Source organism: Candoia aspera, chromosome 2, assembly GCF_035149785.1.
Source record: "Candoia aspera isolate rCanAsp1 chromosome 2, rCanAsp1.hap2, whole genome shotgun sequence".
Classification (NCBI taxonomy): Eukaryota; Metazoa; Chordata; class Lepidosauria; order Squamata; family Boidae; genus Candoia; species Candoia aspera.
Window position 1 is genome coordinate 166,755,423 of NC_086154.1, and position 18,237 is coordinate 166,773,659.

General features: G+C 36.4%; 1 protein-coding gene across 1 annotated transcript; it reads left to right on the forward strand.

Annotated features, from left to right (window-relative positions):
- The first annotated feature begins 4,204 nt into the window (after window positions 1–4,204).
- TEX15 (testis expressed 15, meiosis and synapsis associated) lies at window positions 4,205–17,790 on the forward strand. The gene is made up of 3 exons (XM_063294775.1): window positions 4,205–9,144; window positions 12,455–12,516; window positions 16,698–17,790. Exons 1-3 carry the CDS (start codon window positions 4,552–4,554, stop codon window positions 17,749–17,751), a joined length of 5,709 nt encoding a protein of 1,902 aa, XP_063150845.1. The 5' UTR covers window positions 4,205–4,551; the 3' UTR covers window positions 17,752–17,790.
- The last annotated feature ends 447 nt before the right edge of the window (window positions 17,791–18,237 follow it).

Here is an 18,237-nt window from a genome sequence, read left to right on the forward strand (position 1 = left end):
TATAGGATTGAGCCAGACCAGCTTATTCTCTCTGCCAACATTCTTTAGATGAGAATGTAGATCCTTACCCGAATGTAGATCACAATTACTACAATAATGGTAATCATTTGGGAATTGATTATATTCTAATAAATGTGCTCTTAGTATAGTTTGCCATGATTTTAATTCTGCTTTACTTTTGAGATGATATTAAATGCTTACTTCCCGCACAGACATTTTATCCTGCATTTCCTAAATGAAAATCAGCGTATAATGTTATATTAAAATTACAAGACATCTGTGATGCAAATTGTCACATTAGATACTTGAATCTTTTCACAAAAACAGTACTTTTATTTTGGACCTAGTTTGTACAATTTTTTTTTATGAGAAGAGAGATGTGCTGCAACATATTAGAAGTTTTACCAGTCATTTTGCTGATATTTGATCACAATCTGGTTACTTTTTTTTGGTCTTTCTGCAAGTTTAAACTTAATTATCCAGCTACTTACATTTATGTTCTTATGGTTTTCTATTTGTAGGTATATTTTTATGAATATAATGAACTTTCAAAACCTGTGGATAAGCCTAGGCAATGTCTTCCGTATGCTGTAATACATGTAAAATCCGCTAATCAGAAGAGAAGGGCCGATTCCTTTGTAACATCTTTGAAGTGTAGACTTAAAAGGTTACCCAAGCATATGGGTAAGCTTTCTTTTTCTTGTGCTTTTATATTCATTTTATTGTATTTCCCCTTGTTTCTGCCCATTGCTTCAAGCTACGTCTCATTCTTGGTTTCTGTATTTAACTTCATATCAAGGGCTCCCAGATCTGGGATGCAAAAGCATTAATCAGTGTTTTTCAAACTTGGCAACTTTAAGATGTGTGGACTTTATGCTGGCTGGGAAATTCTGGGAGTTAAAAGTCCTCACATCTTGAAGTTGCCAAGTTTGAAAAAACACTTCACTAGATGAAAGCAAAGAGACACATACAATTTGAACTTTTTGTAGCCATCTACTGGTCATCTAGATTTTTGCAGCATATTTCTGATTGCTGCTCTATTCATGCCTCCATTACTCCTAGGCTGGATTCACATATCAGGCTCGACTATGGCCTATTAAATAAACCCCACAACAGCAGTAGGGTCTTAAGCTACAACTCCGAAACCAAACAAATCAATTTATGAGTTAACATAATGTGTGTGAAACAAGTCACCAGTAGGTTTCCTGAAATCTCTGCTGTTCATCTTGTTGTCTAATTGTTCTCACTTGCTGCAGCCCCAGTCTGCTTCTCTACTACTCTCCTGCCTCCCTACTCTTTTTTTTTGTAAGAAACTTTATTAAATTTCAGAATATAAGTAAAACATATAAGAATAGAAAAAACTTGAAGAACGAAAAAAGAACAAACTTAAAAGTGCAGAAACAAAGAGAGAAATAGAAAAAAGAGTCACTTCTGACTATCTTCAATACAGATAAAAGAGTAAAAATACATTAACCTCTTTATTTTATCTATAAAACACGTTGTTTCTATATTCTTATGTAATCCTAATTGTCAAATCCCAAGATTAAAACTTCATCTTTTTCAGTTTCAAGCAAAAAGTCCAAAAGTGATTTCCAAGCAGAAACAAAGTTTGACAAATTGTTTTCATTAATCAATGCAGTCAATTTTGCCATCTCTGCCAACTCCATTTATTTCACCATCCATTCTTCCACTGTAGGAATTTGTAAGTCCTTCCACCTTTGTGCATATGAAAGTCTTGCTGCTTTATCATGTATAGAAACAGAGTCCCAAATTTTCTTTCAAACTGTTTATCCATCAAGCGTAAAAGAAAAACTTCTGGCTTTAACTATATGTTGACCTTAAGAATCCTTTGAATTAAAGTACATACCTGACTCCAATAAGTCTTAGCTTTCTTGTTCCTTCCCCCACAGATACTGATGCTTAGTCTGATGTGTAAATCCGGTCAATGTATTAAATGCTTATTTTTTGCAATCATACTTGAAGCTTTCTTTCAAAAAAAAAAAAAAAGATTGCTGTTAGTTTGGTACTGGACAGCCAGGTGGTACTAAAATCCAGCATTTCTTGCCATTGGACCTTCTGGCTGGGGACTGAGGATAGTTGAAGTATGTGGGTTGCCACTTGTTACATTTATGCTGACGGATGGCACAACCTGGACTAGCCAGCAAGGAAAAGGGAGTAATGCAGAGGCTAGAGGCCGCATAAATGAAAGAACTGGTCCTCAAGGGATGGCTTTGGCAAAGGTGTTACATTGAGATCCTCACATCCCCACCCAGCTTCTCACTGCTGCCTTCAGAACTACGCTGCCCCTTTCCTATCCCATTCTGAGCTATCGACTCAGGATGAGGCTTTTTAAAAATGCTTTCTAAAATAAACTTGCAATGGACAGTTCCATTTGCTACCATTGAAAAGATATTGTGCTGCTATTCTGTTTTTCCCACCCTTACAGATTTTTGACAGAAGGAAAAAGATGTGAGGAGTGTTGAGAAAGCACTAAAAGGCTACAAATATGAGCTTCTACCCCAATAAAATTTGGGGGGCCATTCTGAAGTAAAACCCGTGTCTGGAAGTATCCAGAGTTTTTAATGTTATGTTCAGAAACTGCTGATAGATTCGCCTCATTATGTTACTGCCATGGCTCTTTGGAAAAACAGAAAAGTAGCAGGAAATAATTCCTAGGCAAATCAATCAGTTTTATTTATGGCCAAAAGACCCAAAATTCCTAGGCAAATACAGAATGATTTAGATCCTCTCAATATAACAATTCTACATTAAATATCTTGTGCAGAAATAGGCTCTGCCTCTAATATTTTAAAATCGTGCTGCTTAATCTTCACTTTTTGATAATACAACTTGTTCTATCCTTTGATTTGTATAAAATTTATTGTAAGCCAAATTGAGCTTGTGGAGAATTTCCCCCTTAAATTAACTGTTTACTAAAACTTTAGTTATATTAATGTAAGTTTGCCTCCTATAGTTTTATCGCCTCAGCTGTTAGAATATTCCTGGACATTTGAGCTGTTGCAAGAGCTCAGTCAATGGTTACAGAGGCTGCATTAGCACACCACATATCAAAGAGAGTTAACTATATATTTTGGTTCAAATATGTCTTTTTCTTCCATCGATAAGATACTATAACCCTCAAAAATCATATCTCTGTTTCTTTCATTAATAGGAAGAGTCGTCCCACTGGAAAACTGTACACGGGTGACAAGGATAGGTAAAAGCCAACTCATCTATGAACATTTCAGAAAACCATTAGAAATGTGTGTATCTGCAGAAGTTGCTTCTTTTTCTAGAAGTTTACAGAACTGGAATGATTGTGAAGAAAAAATTCATTGTAAAAAAAAGAAATGCAAGTCAGCTAAAAGATGGGATTCGATACAAATGGAAACAAATATTCAGTGTAAATCTGGTGTGGAAGCCAGCATTGGTATCAGAGGCGAACATGTGGGAGATGGTAAGAAAAATAGTTTAAGAATAAATCCAGAAGATCCTTCTGACTATGAAGCTGGTTCAAGTACTGTAACTACTTCAAGACTGATTAAAGATCCAAGATTAACAAGAAGAGAACAGAATGTGGTGAAGCAAAATGAAGAACTTATTATGAAACCACCTGATGACATCAGTATGAGCACATGCAAACCAAGTCCTGAAAATATAACATCTAGCAAAGACAAGAAGCATAATAGAGGAGAAATGGATAGCCAATTTCAACAGGATGATATTTCTCCTTCTGAAATAGAGCATTTCACCAAATGTGCTACAAACAGTTGTACTTCATCAAAGGCAGAACATTGTGGTAATATTTTTCAATGTGCATGCTTTAAAAAAATGTATGTTTCTGAAAATAACCATGTCTATGAATCGTCCTCAGATGAAATCACATCAGAGAATTTTGAACAAAATAAGCTTCAAGCAGTGAAAAATTTAAATCTAAAATCTAAAAACTCCAACATAGCTGAAATCAATAAAAAAGATAAACAGATATATTCAGCATCTGAAAAAGTAGATACATCCCCAGATAAAGATTATACAATAAACAAAATCAAAGAAAAATCTTCCAAAATAATTAGCAATATAGAGAGCATCAAATATCCTTGTGATACCTGTATAACTGACACTGTTATAAGAGACCTTAGTGAAAAAAGTACATGTCTTTCCAAGACAGAATTGTTGGAGAAAAATAATTTTGAGGACGGCAGAACATGCATTTCCTTGGGGTTACTTACTGATGGACAAAAAAACTCTGAAACAAATAACACTGTAGACATATGTTTTAATGAAATATGTGTAAACCAATTAGAGGAGGAGATTCCATGTGGAAAAAAAGGCAAAAAGTATAACTCTGCAACAGAAACTGCATTTAAAAATGCAGCAGAAAACCTATCAAGAAGAAAACAAGAACCTCTAAAGAAGGACTTGAGGAAACCTGTAGGTAATATAAACAATTGTATAGAAACATCAGAAAATTTAGATACTTTAGATTTAGAAAGCCCAGATTTTGTTTTCAACTTGAGTTTTCAAAGAAGCTCATTAACAGAAACAGAGCAGATGAACAGAGAACATTGCAAAGAGAAGTTTGAAGAACTGCAAGACCAAACATTGCTTACTAAAAGTATCGACTTGACAGGTCATGAGGAAGGAAACCACACAATGTTACTCACATCAGTTCCTGTATCTTTGAGGAATATGGGGAATACAGAAATCAACAAACTGTCTGAAAATACAACTTCTTCGAATGCCAGTTCTGAAGGGCTGAACAAGAACTTGTTTTGTAGACAGGTTCCTGAAATATTTGGGCAAGATTTAGAAATAAAATGTGACTACATAAACATCCACAGCTTAGACATTTCTGGTGAGATTGAAAATGTACTAGAAGAGTGTAAGAAATGTCTCTCAGTGTGGCATAACCCGTGTAATCATGGAAATATTAGTGAAGAGCTTGGCTATCACTATTTACAAGAACGTTTAGATTGGGATAATCTTTTTGGAAAACCTGACTTAAATCTTTCAGAAAGTCCAACTTTGAAGGAGAATGAAGGTAATTCTTTATATAGAGAGAAATCTGGTGAGGAAGAAGGAACTCAGTTATTTAATACATTTTCATGCCCTGATTTACAAATTACAATAACCAATATATTTCAATCAAAATTAGAGACTGAAATGGAAAAATGTTCAACTAAATATTCAGCACCAAAAAAGTATATTAAGTGGTCACGAGGGGAAAAAAAGAAAAAATGCACAAAGGGGCAGCAAAATTCCAAACTCTATCGCAGAAACAGAGAACTCAACATGCGCTCTTCATCCCAGATGTTTTCTTCATTACACAAGGGACAGTTTAAAAAAACTGAGCAGTCCGAAAAACATGTTAAGAATATTTTGAATGCTCTTAACGACACTGAAGCATTGCTATGCAAAAACAAACATCCATCTCAAAAAATTATTGGTGCAATGTTTCACCTAAGAAAAGCTCGGAAGAGTGTTCAGCATTTAAAAACTGTGACAAAAGCTGGAAGAAAAACTCCAGGTGGTGCATTATCGAAAGCAAAGAAAGTCTTACAGGATGGAGCCTTAGTGTTAGATTCTTCTGAAACATCTGGTTGCAATATGGATATATCCTGTAGCAGTGATTGTGCAAAAAATAAGCAAGTAACAAAAACGGCCTCTGAAAAAAATGTCAGCTTAGGTACTACAGATATTAAAAGCCTGGAGCCAGTTAGTGGTGAGCCTATCATGTGCAACAAGCAGAGGTTTGCTGTGGAAGGCTCTTTTGGAAATACACAAGAAAAAAATCAAGAGAGAGTAATTGCAGCCATGGAAAACATCGAACAGACTTTGAGTTCCGACACTAATAGCTGTAGAAGCCAAACAGATGGAAATCAATTTGACTCCTCTCTGAAAGGAAAGGAGTTAACTGTCCGTCAAAGAAGCCAAACAAATGGTGATGAAACTTTTAAGTCTAATGTAAAGATGAGTACTGTTACAATTGCTACACCAATTCAACCCAGGTTTGAATCTGCAAAAGTCAATGTGTTCCAGTCAGATGATATTTCTGGGCCAAATCCCAATTTCACTGCACTGAAAAAGACAAGTAAGGACAAAGAAGCTCTGGAAGTACCTGCATCACAAGAGGAAAAGATGGCTCTGAGTGCTGGAAGGTGTCATGCTTCATTGGCATGTTGGTCTTTAGCAGAAGATAACCTTAATGCCAAAACCTCCATAGTTCAGTTGACTCCAGAAATGCATAGCAACAGGTCATTGTCTTTAAAAACAAAGTCAAACAGTTCATCAAATAAAAATGTAGGTATAAATTGTTCTGAAACCCCAGCAGGATCTTTCAGTAGACAGAAACAAAAAGTAGATTCTCGTTGTAAAAAGGATTATTCAAAATCAGAACACTGCTGCCTTAATACATTTAGTCAAACAGCTAAACGGGAAATACATACTGCAGAGAACAGGCATTGTAAACCATTGGGCAAATCAGTGAAGCATCCAGGAAATAACACTAAGGGAATATCACCTAGTGGTGATCTGCCGTCTCCTGCATCCTTGGTAGATGCTAACTTGTGTCAGTCATCTCATCATTGTGTATTACAGAAACTTGAAGAGGAAAATACGGAGGAAACAGAGATACCAGAAAGAAAGACTGATTCTGCAGCTAAAAGACTAGATATAATCCATGACATTCCTGTGAAGTCATTAAATAACCGAGTTTTAAGTAAAAAGACCATGAAACAAACAAACCACGTCACACTTGGGGAGTCCACATGCAGACAGACGTCCTCAGGCTGTGCTGATAACTGTAACCAGCTTCATTTTAATTCTCTACTAACTGCAGTTTCAGAACAGGATCTTGAAACCATTACTGCAGCAACTACTTTCCCTTCTGCGTATTATCACGTCACACCTGATGAAACAAACCAACTTTTCACTACCACTGAGACCAGGCAAAATGAAAACTATTTTTCAAGTACCTCTTCTAACCACAGCAGCTATCTCAGCAATAACATCAAACTTTCAAAAGTAGGAATTGGCCTAAAATTGCATGATTTCAACTTGAAAATATCAGAGATCTTACAAAAGGCAGATAAAACTTCATCTCTGAATATACTGCATGAACAGATTTCATGTTGCAGAAGTGTTCTTCCTTTGTTCATTAGGGCTTTTGAAAGAAAGCAAGGTTGTTCTTTTGAGCGTGTTCTGATTTCTAGGGAAATACCTGGGAGCACTAGAAGAAATATGCAGGCTAGGCCAAAATTAAAACCTTGCGCTATAGAGGCGCTAGTTGAGCTGCAAATTGTAATGGAAACAATGGAGTTTATTGAGAATAAGAAAAAAATTTTAAAAGGTGAGCCAACTTTTCGAAGTTTGCTTTGGTACGATGATTCACTGTATAGTGAGCTGTTTGGTGGGCATTCTGGTTATCAACAGCAATCAAATTTCTATCCTGCTTTTCAGAGGAGATTAAAATACAGTGCCCTTAATGAATTACAGATCTACCATAAGCAATTAGTGGAAGCTTTTGAGAACACTATATCTGAGAATAATTCTTATTATTCCTTGTTGAAATTAAGGCGAGAAATACAGGAATGTGAATCAGTAATGAAACAGATTTCCAATTTATCTGATTTTTTTTTATCGGTGCCCTTTATTTGTGGAGCTAACTTTGGAGATTCTATAGAAGACCTAGAAAATTCAAGAAAAAGTACAGTGGATTTAATAAATATATCTAAAAGCCTTCCAGGCATGAATTTGAGTGCTGAAAAAGATAACCATCTCTGGATTATTATGGAGATTATTGGTAAAAAAATTGAATTTGTCAAGACATGTACCAATGAAGTGTTTAATCTTAAAACTTCACTATTTGGTCTGGAGCATATATTTTTTGATGCTGCTAAAAATCTTGTTTGGGAAGAAAGAAATATCTTTTTAAACAGCAATTCAAAAGATGGGAAAGAAGTGCTCCAAATAAATGAAATTGCTGTGGCTAAGCTCTATGAAATTTATGAGCGTATGTTAGAAGATTCTGGATGTGAAAATAATCATAGAACTTCTGGAGGACATACCGAGAAATGTACAGAAGACCCTCACAACTGTGAAGAAGCAGACTCACAATACAATGCCAATTGTTTCATTGGAAAGTCTCTAACTTTACAACACGATTGTTGTGTAAGTGAAATCTTGGATGAAGCACAGTCTGCAGATACTGAAAGACTGCAACAGCTCATGGGCAGATGTACAGTGCACATTGAAATGCTGAAAAAGTATTTCCAGATTTTACAGGAAGAGGATGCAACTCTACTGATAACCCAAGAAAATGTGTTGGATTTCATGAAGAATGGAGGAATACATCCTGTCATTCTGAAGCCTGAAGCCACTGAAGTGTATACTGAATTGGCAATGATATATGAAACTTTTTTTTCCCTTAAAAACTCAATAGCAAAACAAGTAGACAAACCACGATTTCGTAGTTTACTGTGGTTTGATTTATCACTTCTACCTGAACTTTTTCAATGCCAAGAAAAAATGGCTTCCCTGTCTTACCGGAAAGATAAGCTTTTAAAAACGGTGGAGTCTTCCATCTCTGAACTTCAGGATGAGTTGAATGTTGTTTATGACTATGCAGAAAACTTAAATTGCTCATATGCACTTCATCTTCTCACAAGAGAGCTTGCAGAGCTTTCAGAAACAAGGAAACTGTTAGGATCATCCACATCCCCTGTCTCCATGTGTGTTGACTTAGCACCATATGCTGTAAGTTTAAATTACGGAAGTACAGTTTCTGAATTGGACTGTAACTATAACCAGTTTTCTTCACTTCTTGAGAAATTGATGTTGGCTGAAAAGAAAGATTTAGGAAAAATGGCTCACATTATGAAGGTGATGAAAACCATCGAGCACATGAAGTTTATCTGTTCTGAACAGGGAAAATCACCTCTTCCTGTGGTTATACATCAGATGCTTAAAAACTGGAGAAAAGCTTGTCAGTTGAAACGACAACTTATGGAAACACAGCTGGATTACAGTAAACAAACGCTTCAGGCTTCCCAAATTCTACACAAAAGGCCATTTAATGTAGCTTTAGAAGACAGGCCCTGTTCATCAGAAGAAAAGATTGATCTCTCACATAACAAAAAGAAAAAGGTAAGGTCATCCAACACTTTTTCTAAATGGTCATATATTCACTTAGTCATGTATTATGTAAATGTCACATTTTCAAGAGTAGTGAGATTGCTTATACCTTTTGGGTTGTAGTCTTCTATCCTTCACATTATTCTGTTTGACAGCTTTCAAATGTAGTTTGGATGAAATGTATTCCCCCTTATTTAAGACCTAAACAGGGCTGGATTAAGGTCATGATGGGGTCTCATAGAGTAATAGATTCCCTACTTTGTTCCTAATCCTGAACACCACTTTGTGTGTCTGTGTGTGCGTGCACACACACACACACACACACAGCCATTTTATAAATAAAGTGAGAAAAAAAAACCCTGGCTCTTTTGAAGGGAAAAATATTATAGGATTTATTTATTACAGTTTATTTTGTATACCGATTTTGTTTTGGTCTGATTGTTTTGTTTTTGTTTTGAAATCTTGTACTTTTATATGTTTGTTTTTTAGTTGTAAGCTTCCCAGAGTTGTTTGGGAGTCAGGAGGCCTATAAATTAAATAAATAAATGAGGAAATAATAAAAATAAGCACATAGAAATATTTGAGTGGTTTCTTTGTACTTTCCTTGTCAATTCCTACTGTATATATAATTCCATTCTTGAACAACTGCCTCAAAAGTAATATATCATGCACAGCCCATTAATAAGATTTCCATCAATATAAAAAGAACATTACAGTATATATGAATTAAAAGACTAAGGGAGGAAAACTGTGCTTTACAATCTTAAAGTTCCATAAATGCAGTAGTATACAGATTTGATTTTAAAACACCAGATGACTTTTCATTTAATTTTCCAAAAGTAGAATGTTTTGTATCTTTCAAAACTGTGCTTTAACAACTACTTGTGTACTCCTAGACTAGAATTAATTCATTGTTTGGTTAGTATTATACTGATTCAAATAAACCATTCCTAGAATGTTTGGGAATGCACATCACAGCACTTCCTTTCACCTGTCTTTTCTGGGGCTCTAAAACTTGTCTTGTGGCAGAGAAAGGCATGGAAAGGATGTCCCTCTGGCATTGACAGAGCAACAGCTTGTCATTAGGGGTGGGGCCATAACCACACTGCTGTAGCAGTTGCATCTTATGTGGAAAAAGATTCAGCCAGCTGACTTCAAGATAGTGAGCTCTCAAAGGAAATGGTTATGGCAAACCTGCTGACCTTGTTCCTTGACTCTTGCGAACTGCTTTATTGGAATGCTTGAGCATTCTATGAACTCAGTCTTCCCTTTTCTGCACCTGCTGCTATTTCAGTGATGCTACTCTTTCTGTTAAAAAAGCATAGTGAGAGTTGCTATCAGCATATTCAGGACACTTTATAATTCATGTATATTTTGCCAGTAAGCTGCTTTACTAACTAGCAAGTTTCAGCTAGATTATTACAAATAGTAAATACAAGTCTGCTTTCATCGTTTCAGGCAATGTGAACTTTGTTGCTGAAGGAAATAGTGATCTGTAACTAACGATAGAACGTTACTAGTTTCTGTGGTGGCCTCATTAGTCCCATACTGAGATTTCCATGTAACTCATGACGTAATTAAAATAATCTGTAATAAGTAAAAACAGATTAAGTAAGCAAATCTGAACTAAGAATCAGCAACCAGGTAAAGCAATAAGCAAAACAATGAAACTTAACAAGAGGTTCTAGTTGTCTATAGAAGTTCTAGCTGTACTAAAGTGGACCACAGCTAGGATCCCCAAAGTATCATGTCATGGCCAATAGTGTATTGAACTAAGTCTCTGATTATTATGGTAAGCAGGCAAAGGTTGTCCTTTTATCCATACAGTATTCCAAATCACTGTTGACTTTACAGCTAATGCCTAATCTTTTGAATTCTCATAGCAGTGGAGCAGAAGCTAGTGAATCAAGAAAAATAATGAAAGACAGTGTTTCAGAAAGCCATCACTTTCAAACAGTCTTTAAATCCCTCCCGCAAGAGATGGACACTCTTAAGATGGATATTCCTTGTTTTTTAGGATGAAAGGATCTAATTCTGATAGTTATTCCCTGGAAAATATTTTTCAGTTTCTCCTCCTTGCTAAAAGCAGAAGGCTTTGCTGTTTTCTTGCTCAGTGCACGTTGATGCCTCCCAAATTTCTCAGCTCTTGGGTGTTCCAGACTAGGTTCAGCTAAGAACCTGTATGTGTGCAGATGATGGTGCAGAAAACCAAGTTAACTTGGTGTACCTTTTTTAGCTCAGTTTTTTCTTTTCTCCAGATCCACTCAATAGTCATCTCTCCCCCTTGCTTTGATGCTCTAGAACCAAGATGGGCAACTTCCAGATTTTTAAGATTTTTAAAAATTTTTTATACTAGGTACACTTTATGAAGAGGGATTGTTTTTCGTTATCATTCACTATTTCTGTTTAACAGCCTATTAAAACACATACACTGTACTAGTAGAGCCTACTTCTTCCCACCTTGCCTAAAATCCTTTAATCCTTGCCTTATATAACTTGAGAATACGGTCTTTCTTGAGATTTCTGGGAAATTCTTTCTTAGTTGTATCTGTAATATACTCTCCAGATGTACCAAGCTACATCCATAAGTTTCAGAACAGCAGTTTTGGAGTTCAGCCAGGTTGAAGAACGTTGATATACACTTTTTGTTCCTTCTTTTTTTTCCTCGACAATTCTATACAGGCCTTGAAATAAGTTATTTGGATTTCTGTGTTCTGACATAACTGATGTCTCACCTACAAATCTAACCCCAAATAACTGATTTAGACTATGTTCTGGGCATAGAGAGGGCGCAAAACAATTACCGTACTGCCTCCCAGCATTATCTGTGAAGTGAAAAGCATTGTAGTGGCACTTCATTTTCAGCTATGAAGGTTTCTTGCTATAATTCATTCCCACGACAGTTTCTCTTACTGGCTCCATTTGCCCCCAATATGCAGCATATGTGCAGACTTCCTAAATAGTCTGGACCCCAGAATTTGTACTGCCAACATTCTGTATAGGCATTTGTTACTGTCAATTTCAAACCCCTAAATATGTTTCCCAAAGGAGAGACCCTAGAATATATCATTTATTTTACTGCCAAATTTGTGTCAACGCTTACCTCTCCACATGATATAATTCAAAATTTCCTTAACCACACAGTATCTCCAATTATTACAGCTTTTAGTTGAAAGGCCTTGTCAATTTCTGTGAAGATGCATTATTGCGATGAAAGGTATAAACTTATTTTGTAACACAAGCGTATGCAGAGCATTGGTAAAGAAAACAAAAAAGTATGCCATACTTAATTCAGTTTATATTGCTATTTTTAACCACTTAGGTAGCTGCTTCATTGATGACAACTACCAAGATAGATGAAAAAGAAACCAGCAGAAACATGAGGTATACATATAGGTATAAATATTGATTTAATAGAAAAATAAACATATAATGCATTTGTTTTGATCTTTTATTATTTCACTTTTAAACTTCCATTCAAAGAATGTGCTTGGATGGGACCGAAGTCCAACAACACATCAGCAGACTTTTCTTCCTGCTGCAGCCCTTCCTTTCTGCCCCGCTTCCCCCTTTGCGTGAGAATATAAATTGCCAGCTTTTCAGTCTGATTGAGGAATATAGTTTCACCAGTGAAAATTGCACTGTACTAAGACTCTTGGTCCTGGTTCCTTTAAGTGATTTTTATTCCAACTTACCTATAGTGTAAAACTCCTAAGATAAATGGATGATTCACAAATATATGCCAGATGGCTGGAGGAGAAAACAAAGAGAGGTTATTGACCCTCTGTGTTAAGACATTGCACCATTTAAAACATACAGCAAGTAGACCTTTATTTAAAAACTGCCACTTAGGACTTTTTCAAACTTTATCGTTATTGTGTAACCTTAAATATGCTTTATTTGCGGGCAACATATTTAAGCACAGGACTAATGGCAAACTTTGCAGTATTTATGATTCCCTTTCAATCTAGTTTCAAAACTAGTTCTAGAACTAAAATAACCCAGTACTTTTGATAATGGCTTACACTATGGGGAAAATGGATCCCTGTTGTTTGTTTATCTTAACTTCTTGATGCTGTTCACGGCCATCAACTATAATGCTGATATGCCTGACTGATATGCACTAAAAAGTTGTGTTTTACCATTAGAAACAAGTCCCAAAAACTGTGGACTAATGCTCAGTGGTTTGGCTTTTTGAATAGAATGGCTCTTTTTTGTCTCCTTTATCAAATCTAAATGAAACCTCCGGAATATAGCCACAGATTTGGAGTGTGGAATCAGCAATCTGTATCATCCTTTATCTCTCCCTCTCAAGAGCTTCCAGAGAAGTAATGGACAAATTAAATCATTACCTGGAAACAGTGACGCATTAGAAAGATGCTTATAAATAAATAGAAACATAATCCTAAAGATGTGTGGCTAATGCTGGTAGCTGTCGAGGCATTATGCAGAGTTTATTCCCCTAAGAGCCAGCGTTTCTGCTTGGCGTTATTTATTTATTTATAGTTATTTATTTATCCCATTAACAATGTGGCTAAGGCCAATAGTGCTGCATTTTGCAGCCTTGGCTATTGCATGTCTTCATAAAAGAGATAGAATGGGGTGCTGTGCAAATAATCTGGTCACACTGAAGTTTGATTACTGTTGTGTTTTCCATATGGAACTCCATATTGTAGAGCATTTGGAAATTTCAGGATGCAGAATGAGAGAACTTGGGTATTGGCTGGGACCTACTGTATTGATCATAGTGTATCAGTATTATATATTGATTGCTAGCCTTTTCCACAAACCAGTTCAAGGGATGTGTTCACACAACTCACTAATTCAAAATGTAATTTGTCCAACATAACATATGAATTCAGTCACTAGTTCATAAATGATGGTATGGTAGATGGCATTCTTCTCCCTAATGACAGCCCGACTGTAGAATTCCTTGTCTTGGAATATTTAGTCATCTATTTCACTCCTCACCTTCAGAGAGACAAGGAGTAAGAGAACAGTAGTATAAGTTGCTTTTATTGCCATGTGAGTTTTTCCTGAGAAAGGCTTGCAACTAACCAGCTGTTACAGTGCCATGGTGATTGCCTCCAAAGAGTTATAGAATATAGGCTATTATGGCTGTAAAACAGAACAATTGCAAGTTGCTCATTGTATCTTTGCTATTGGAGGCTAAGTTGTATCCACTCTCTAGAGTTGTCAGGTGGGGGAGTAGGGTTCTTCTAACTCCTATTCTCATTTTTGGAGAAGAGTTTGGCTCCAGTTTTTCCCTGACAGATGACTGTGATTCCCATCTCCCTTGAGTCCACCTGAAGAGGTACCAACATCTCATCAGAGGATTCTTCAGAGGCAGTCCTTACAATGGGATTTGTTTCTCTATTTGCTTTTCTTTTTGAATTTTGCTGATTAGTATTTTACTTGTAATATATATTTTATATATTTGAATAACTGAGTTCTTGTCAACTGCTTTGTACATCTGTACAGATAGAAAGGCAATATACACTATTTTAAAAAAATAATGAGGCCAAATTGTAAAGTTCCAAATAAGTGTGGGAATTATTAGCCTGTCCAAAAGGATAGGGCTAAATATTAGATAGTGAACTCTGCCTAAGATGCATTTGGGGTGTACTAATTATTATTTATTACTTCTAATTTTTATTTATTATTTAAGAGAGCCAGTTTGGTGTAGTGGTTAAGGCACCAGGCTAGAAACCAGGAGATCAGGAGTTCTAATCCCACCTTAGGCACAAAGCCCGCTGGGTCACCTTGGCTAGTCCCTCTCTCTCAGCCCGAGGAAGGTGGCAAGGGCAAACCACTTCCAAAATCTTGCCAAGAAAACTGCAGGGACTTGCCTGGGCAGTAGCCAGGAGTCAACACTGACTTGAAGGCATCACACAAAAAAAATACTCTGAAATCTGCTAATTTTTACATCAATTCATGCTTGCTTTTGTTTTCATTTTGATTTTTGTTATGCTTAAATAATTCACTTATTTAAATTGGGTCTATACAACATATTAAAAGATGATATGGCTTACTTTGCTTTGGCTTAACTTGTGCAAACCCAGCCAATTGCAATGTATTCAGTAAATCATGATTAAACAAACTCTGGTGACTAATGTATGAATTCAGCATAAGGTCATGAAAGAAAATGTGCTTTGGGTCTTACGCCATCTGGATTTTGTAATACATTGTTAAGCTGAACTTTAACACTGAAATTTCCTACTGTCCTTCTCTCAAAATGCCTTCTCCTTATACCACAGCTGTTTTTATGTTCTCCAATCTGACCTAGAATAAAAATTGGTATGTTGGACTTAGAGCAAAACCTTCATGTTACTATTTTTTTTCCCAGATTACTTACTTTGTGTACACCTGCAAGAAAAAGCAGTGGTCTTTGGGAAGGACTGCAGAGCAGCTAGCAAAGAATGTCATTAGATTTAAAATTGATGAACCACTGAGCTTAACTTTTAGACAAATCTTTAGGTTGTTTTTACTATTTTTACTTGCAATATTTTCTTAACTGGCCTAGGGTCTATCATCAAATTTCATTTTTCATAGGATATACCGGCGTTACCTTCACAATGTGAGAGATGGGAAAAAAAAAATTTTTTTTTCCTCCTCGCATTTTCCTGTGGGTGCCAGCTCCACTTTTCAGATCAACTGACTGTTGATCCGTTGCTTGCAGCAGGAATTAAACCAAACGTCTTGTCACCTGAGCCTGACATCATGGGCTGAGAGGGAGGGACTGGCCCAAAGTCACCCAGCCGGCTTTCATGCCTAAGGTGGGACTAGAACTCTCGTACTATGCCTGATTGGCTCTTGGGCTGAGAGAGGGACTGGCCCAAGGTCACCCAGCCGGCTTTCATGCCTAAGGCAGGACTAAAACTCTCCTACCATGCCTGATTGGCTCTTGGGCTGAGAGAGAGGGACTGGCCCAAGGTCAACCAGCCAGCTTTCGTGCCTAAGGTGGGACTAGAGCTCACGGTCTCCTGGTTTCTAGCCTGGAGCCTTAACCACTAGACCAAACTGGCTCTCTTATGTGAGAGATGCAAATCTGGATGTAATAATTGAAATATCTCTCAGAATAGAATTTCATGTATGTATACATACCTACAATGAGGAATAAGTCTGTGCTGGTTATGTTTACATGTGTGAATCTTAGACATTTATAGTCAAAATAAAAGGCTATTTGTATAGGCCTTACCTGCACTACTTTAATGCCTCATTCTGGATGTGTATATATAAATGTAAGGACATCAGTTTAGCTCCAGAAAACCCTACTGTTTTAATGTGCTGTTTTGAATCTTTTTTTTTTTATAACACTCCTGAGACATTAGGAGAACTGAGAAGCTGATTTTACGATGAAAGTTATGTTAACATTCAACCTTTTTTTAAATAAGAATTTTACTAAGTTTAAAACAAAGATAAAAGCTACAGAAAACAAAAAAACTACAAAAAGAAAAAGAAACTAAAGTGTGAAACACAAAAAGAATTTTAAAGCATTCAACCCTTTTAATGTTATAAAAATTACTTCAAAAATTGTAGAAATTAATCTGATTTTTGTTTTACAGAAATAGTGGAAAGTATAATTCCTCAGAAGGCGAAGAACTACAGTTAAAAATTCGACCAGATACCCAGAATAGAAAAATTAGGAATTTGAGAGAGAGAACACCAGTCACATTTTCACAGTTGAAAGCTGCTTATCCCTATGAATGTATTCATGCTTCAACAGATGCCTCAGAACTCAGGTTAAATAATGCAGATGCATTAGCGACTCAGCAAAATCTAAAAAATGTCAAAGAGGGCAGAAAGAGTAGTCAGAATGCAAAGGAACATGAAAAATATTTTTCATCCTATAGTGACATAAATAAATGCACATCTGTATCTCCAGTGAAAGTTCAGAGATCTCCTGAAGAAGCTGTTAGTGCAGTGGAAAAATTAGGTGAAAATAATTCCCTACTGGCCACAAAAAATGCACATTGGGAATTAAAATCAGATGGTCTTGAAAGTGATTCAGATGTACAGTCTGAACATAGCATAGACATCAGTTTATCCCCAGGCAGTAGAAATGGCAAAAAATCTGAAATTCCCAATTACCCACCCACATACAATTCAGAATCCTCAATGATGACAGAATTAAATAAGTCCATGGAGCTGCATAGTTTCCACTCTGAACCTTCTTTCAGTGACAGTATCCAAAATTCTGGTGAGTGTTCTGCTATTAGTCAAAATGAATATTTTGAGGGAACTTCTACGCACATTTACAGGACTGGCTATCCTTACTACTCCTGGTACTTCTATCATATTGGTAGTAATTCCCACTTAGTAACGCAGACTTACCAAGAATTAAATTCCTATGAAATACACCCACTAAATCCTGCAGGGTCTGCAACTGCAAGTATGGTGAATAGTGCATACTCAAGTAGGTTTCACACACAGACTATTAGTCACTTTGATGTTAGAGAATCACAAAGTTTTAATGTCGCACAGGCCTATCCAGTGCATGGGTATTTCAGTTCCATAGCGGCTTATCCGTACAGTTATCAGCAGCCGCCAACATGGTATGCAGAAAACTGGCCTTTGTCGTCTGCTGTTTTTCCATATCCTTCCAATGTTGGCTTGTGAAACAATGCTGTGGGTCAGTAAGTGCTAAATTGCCAGTGTTTCTGGTGTTCGTTTTTTAAATGACAGCATCTTTATGTCTGACAAAGATAGAATCTTAATCTGTTATGACACAGTGCTGGTGGATCAGTTTAGAGCTCTTGGAGTTTCTTCTTACATATTAATCAGCCATGACCATATGGAAGAAATATTGACCTGTTACATGGATGGTTACAAAGACCATTTCCCAGCAATTATTCCATAACCACACGAAGCTTATTTATCAGTCTTTAGCTAGGAAGTGGCATTTGATACCTCCAGTTTTCTATCCTGAATTCATCTCACAAAGTTAATAGGGAGTATTTGCAGGAAAAAACTAATGATCATAGGTTTCTTAATTCCCCTGCTCCAGTACTTTGCTACAAATGCTAACTTGTTTTTAACCTTTTTTCCACAAATCAGCAAAAAAAAAAAAAAAATCCCGATCTGGGGAAATAGCCTGATGGGCAG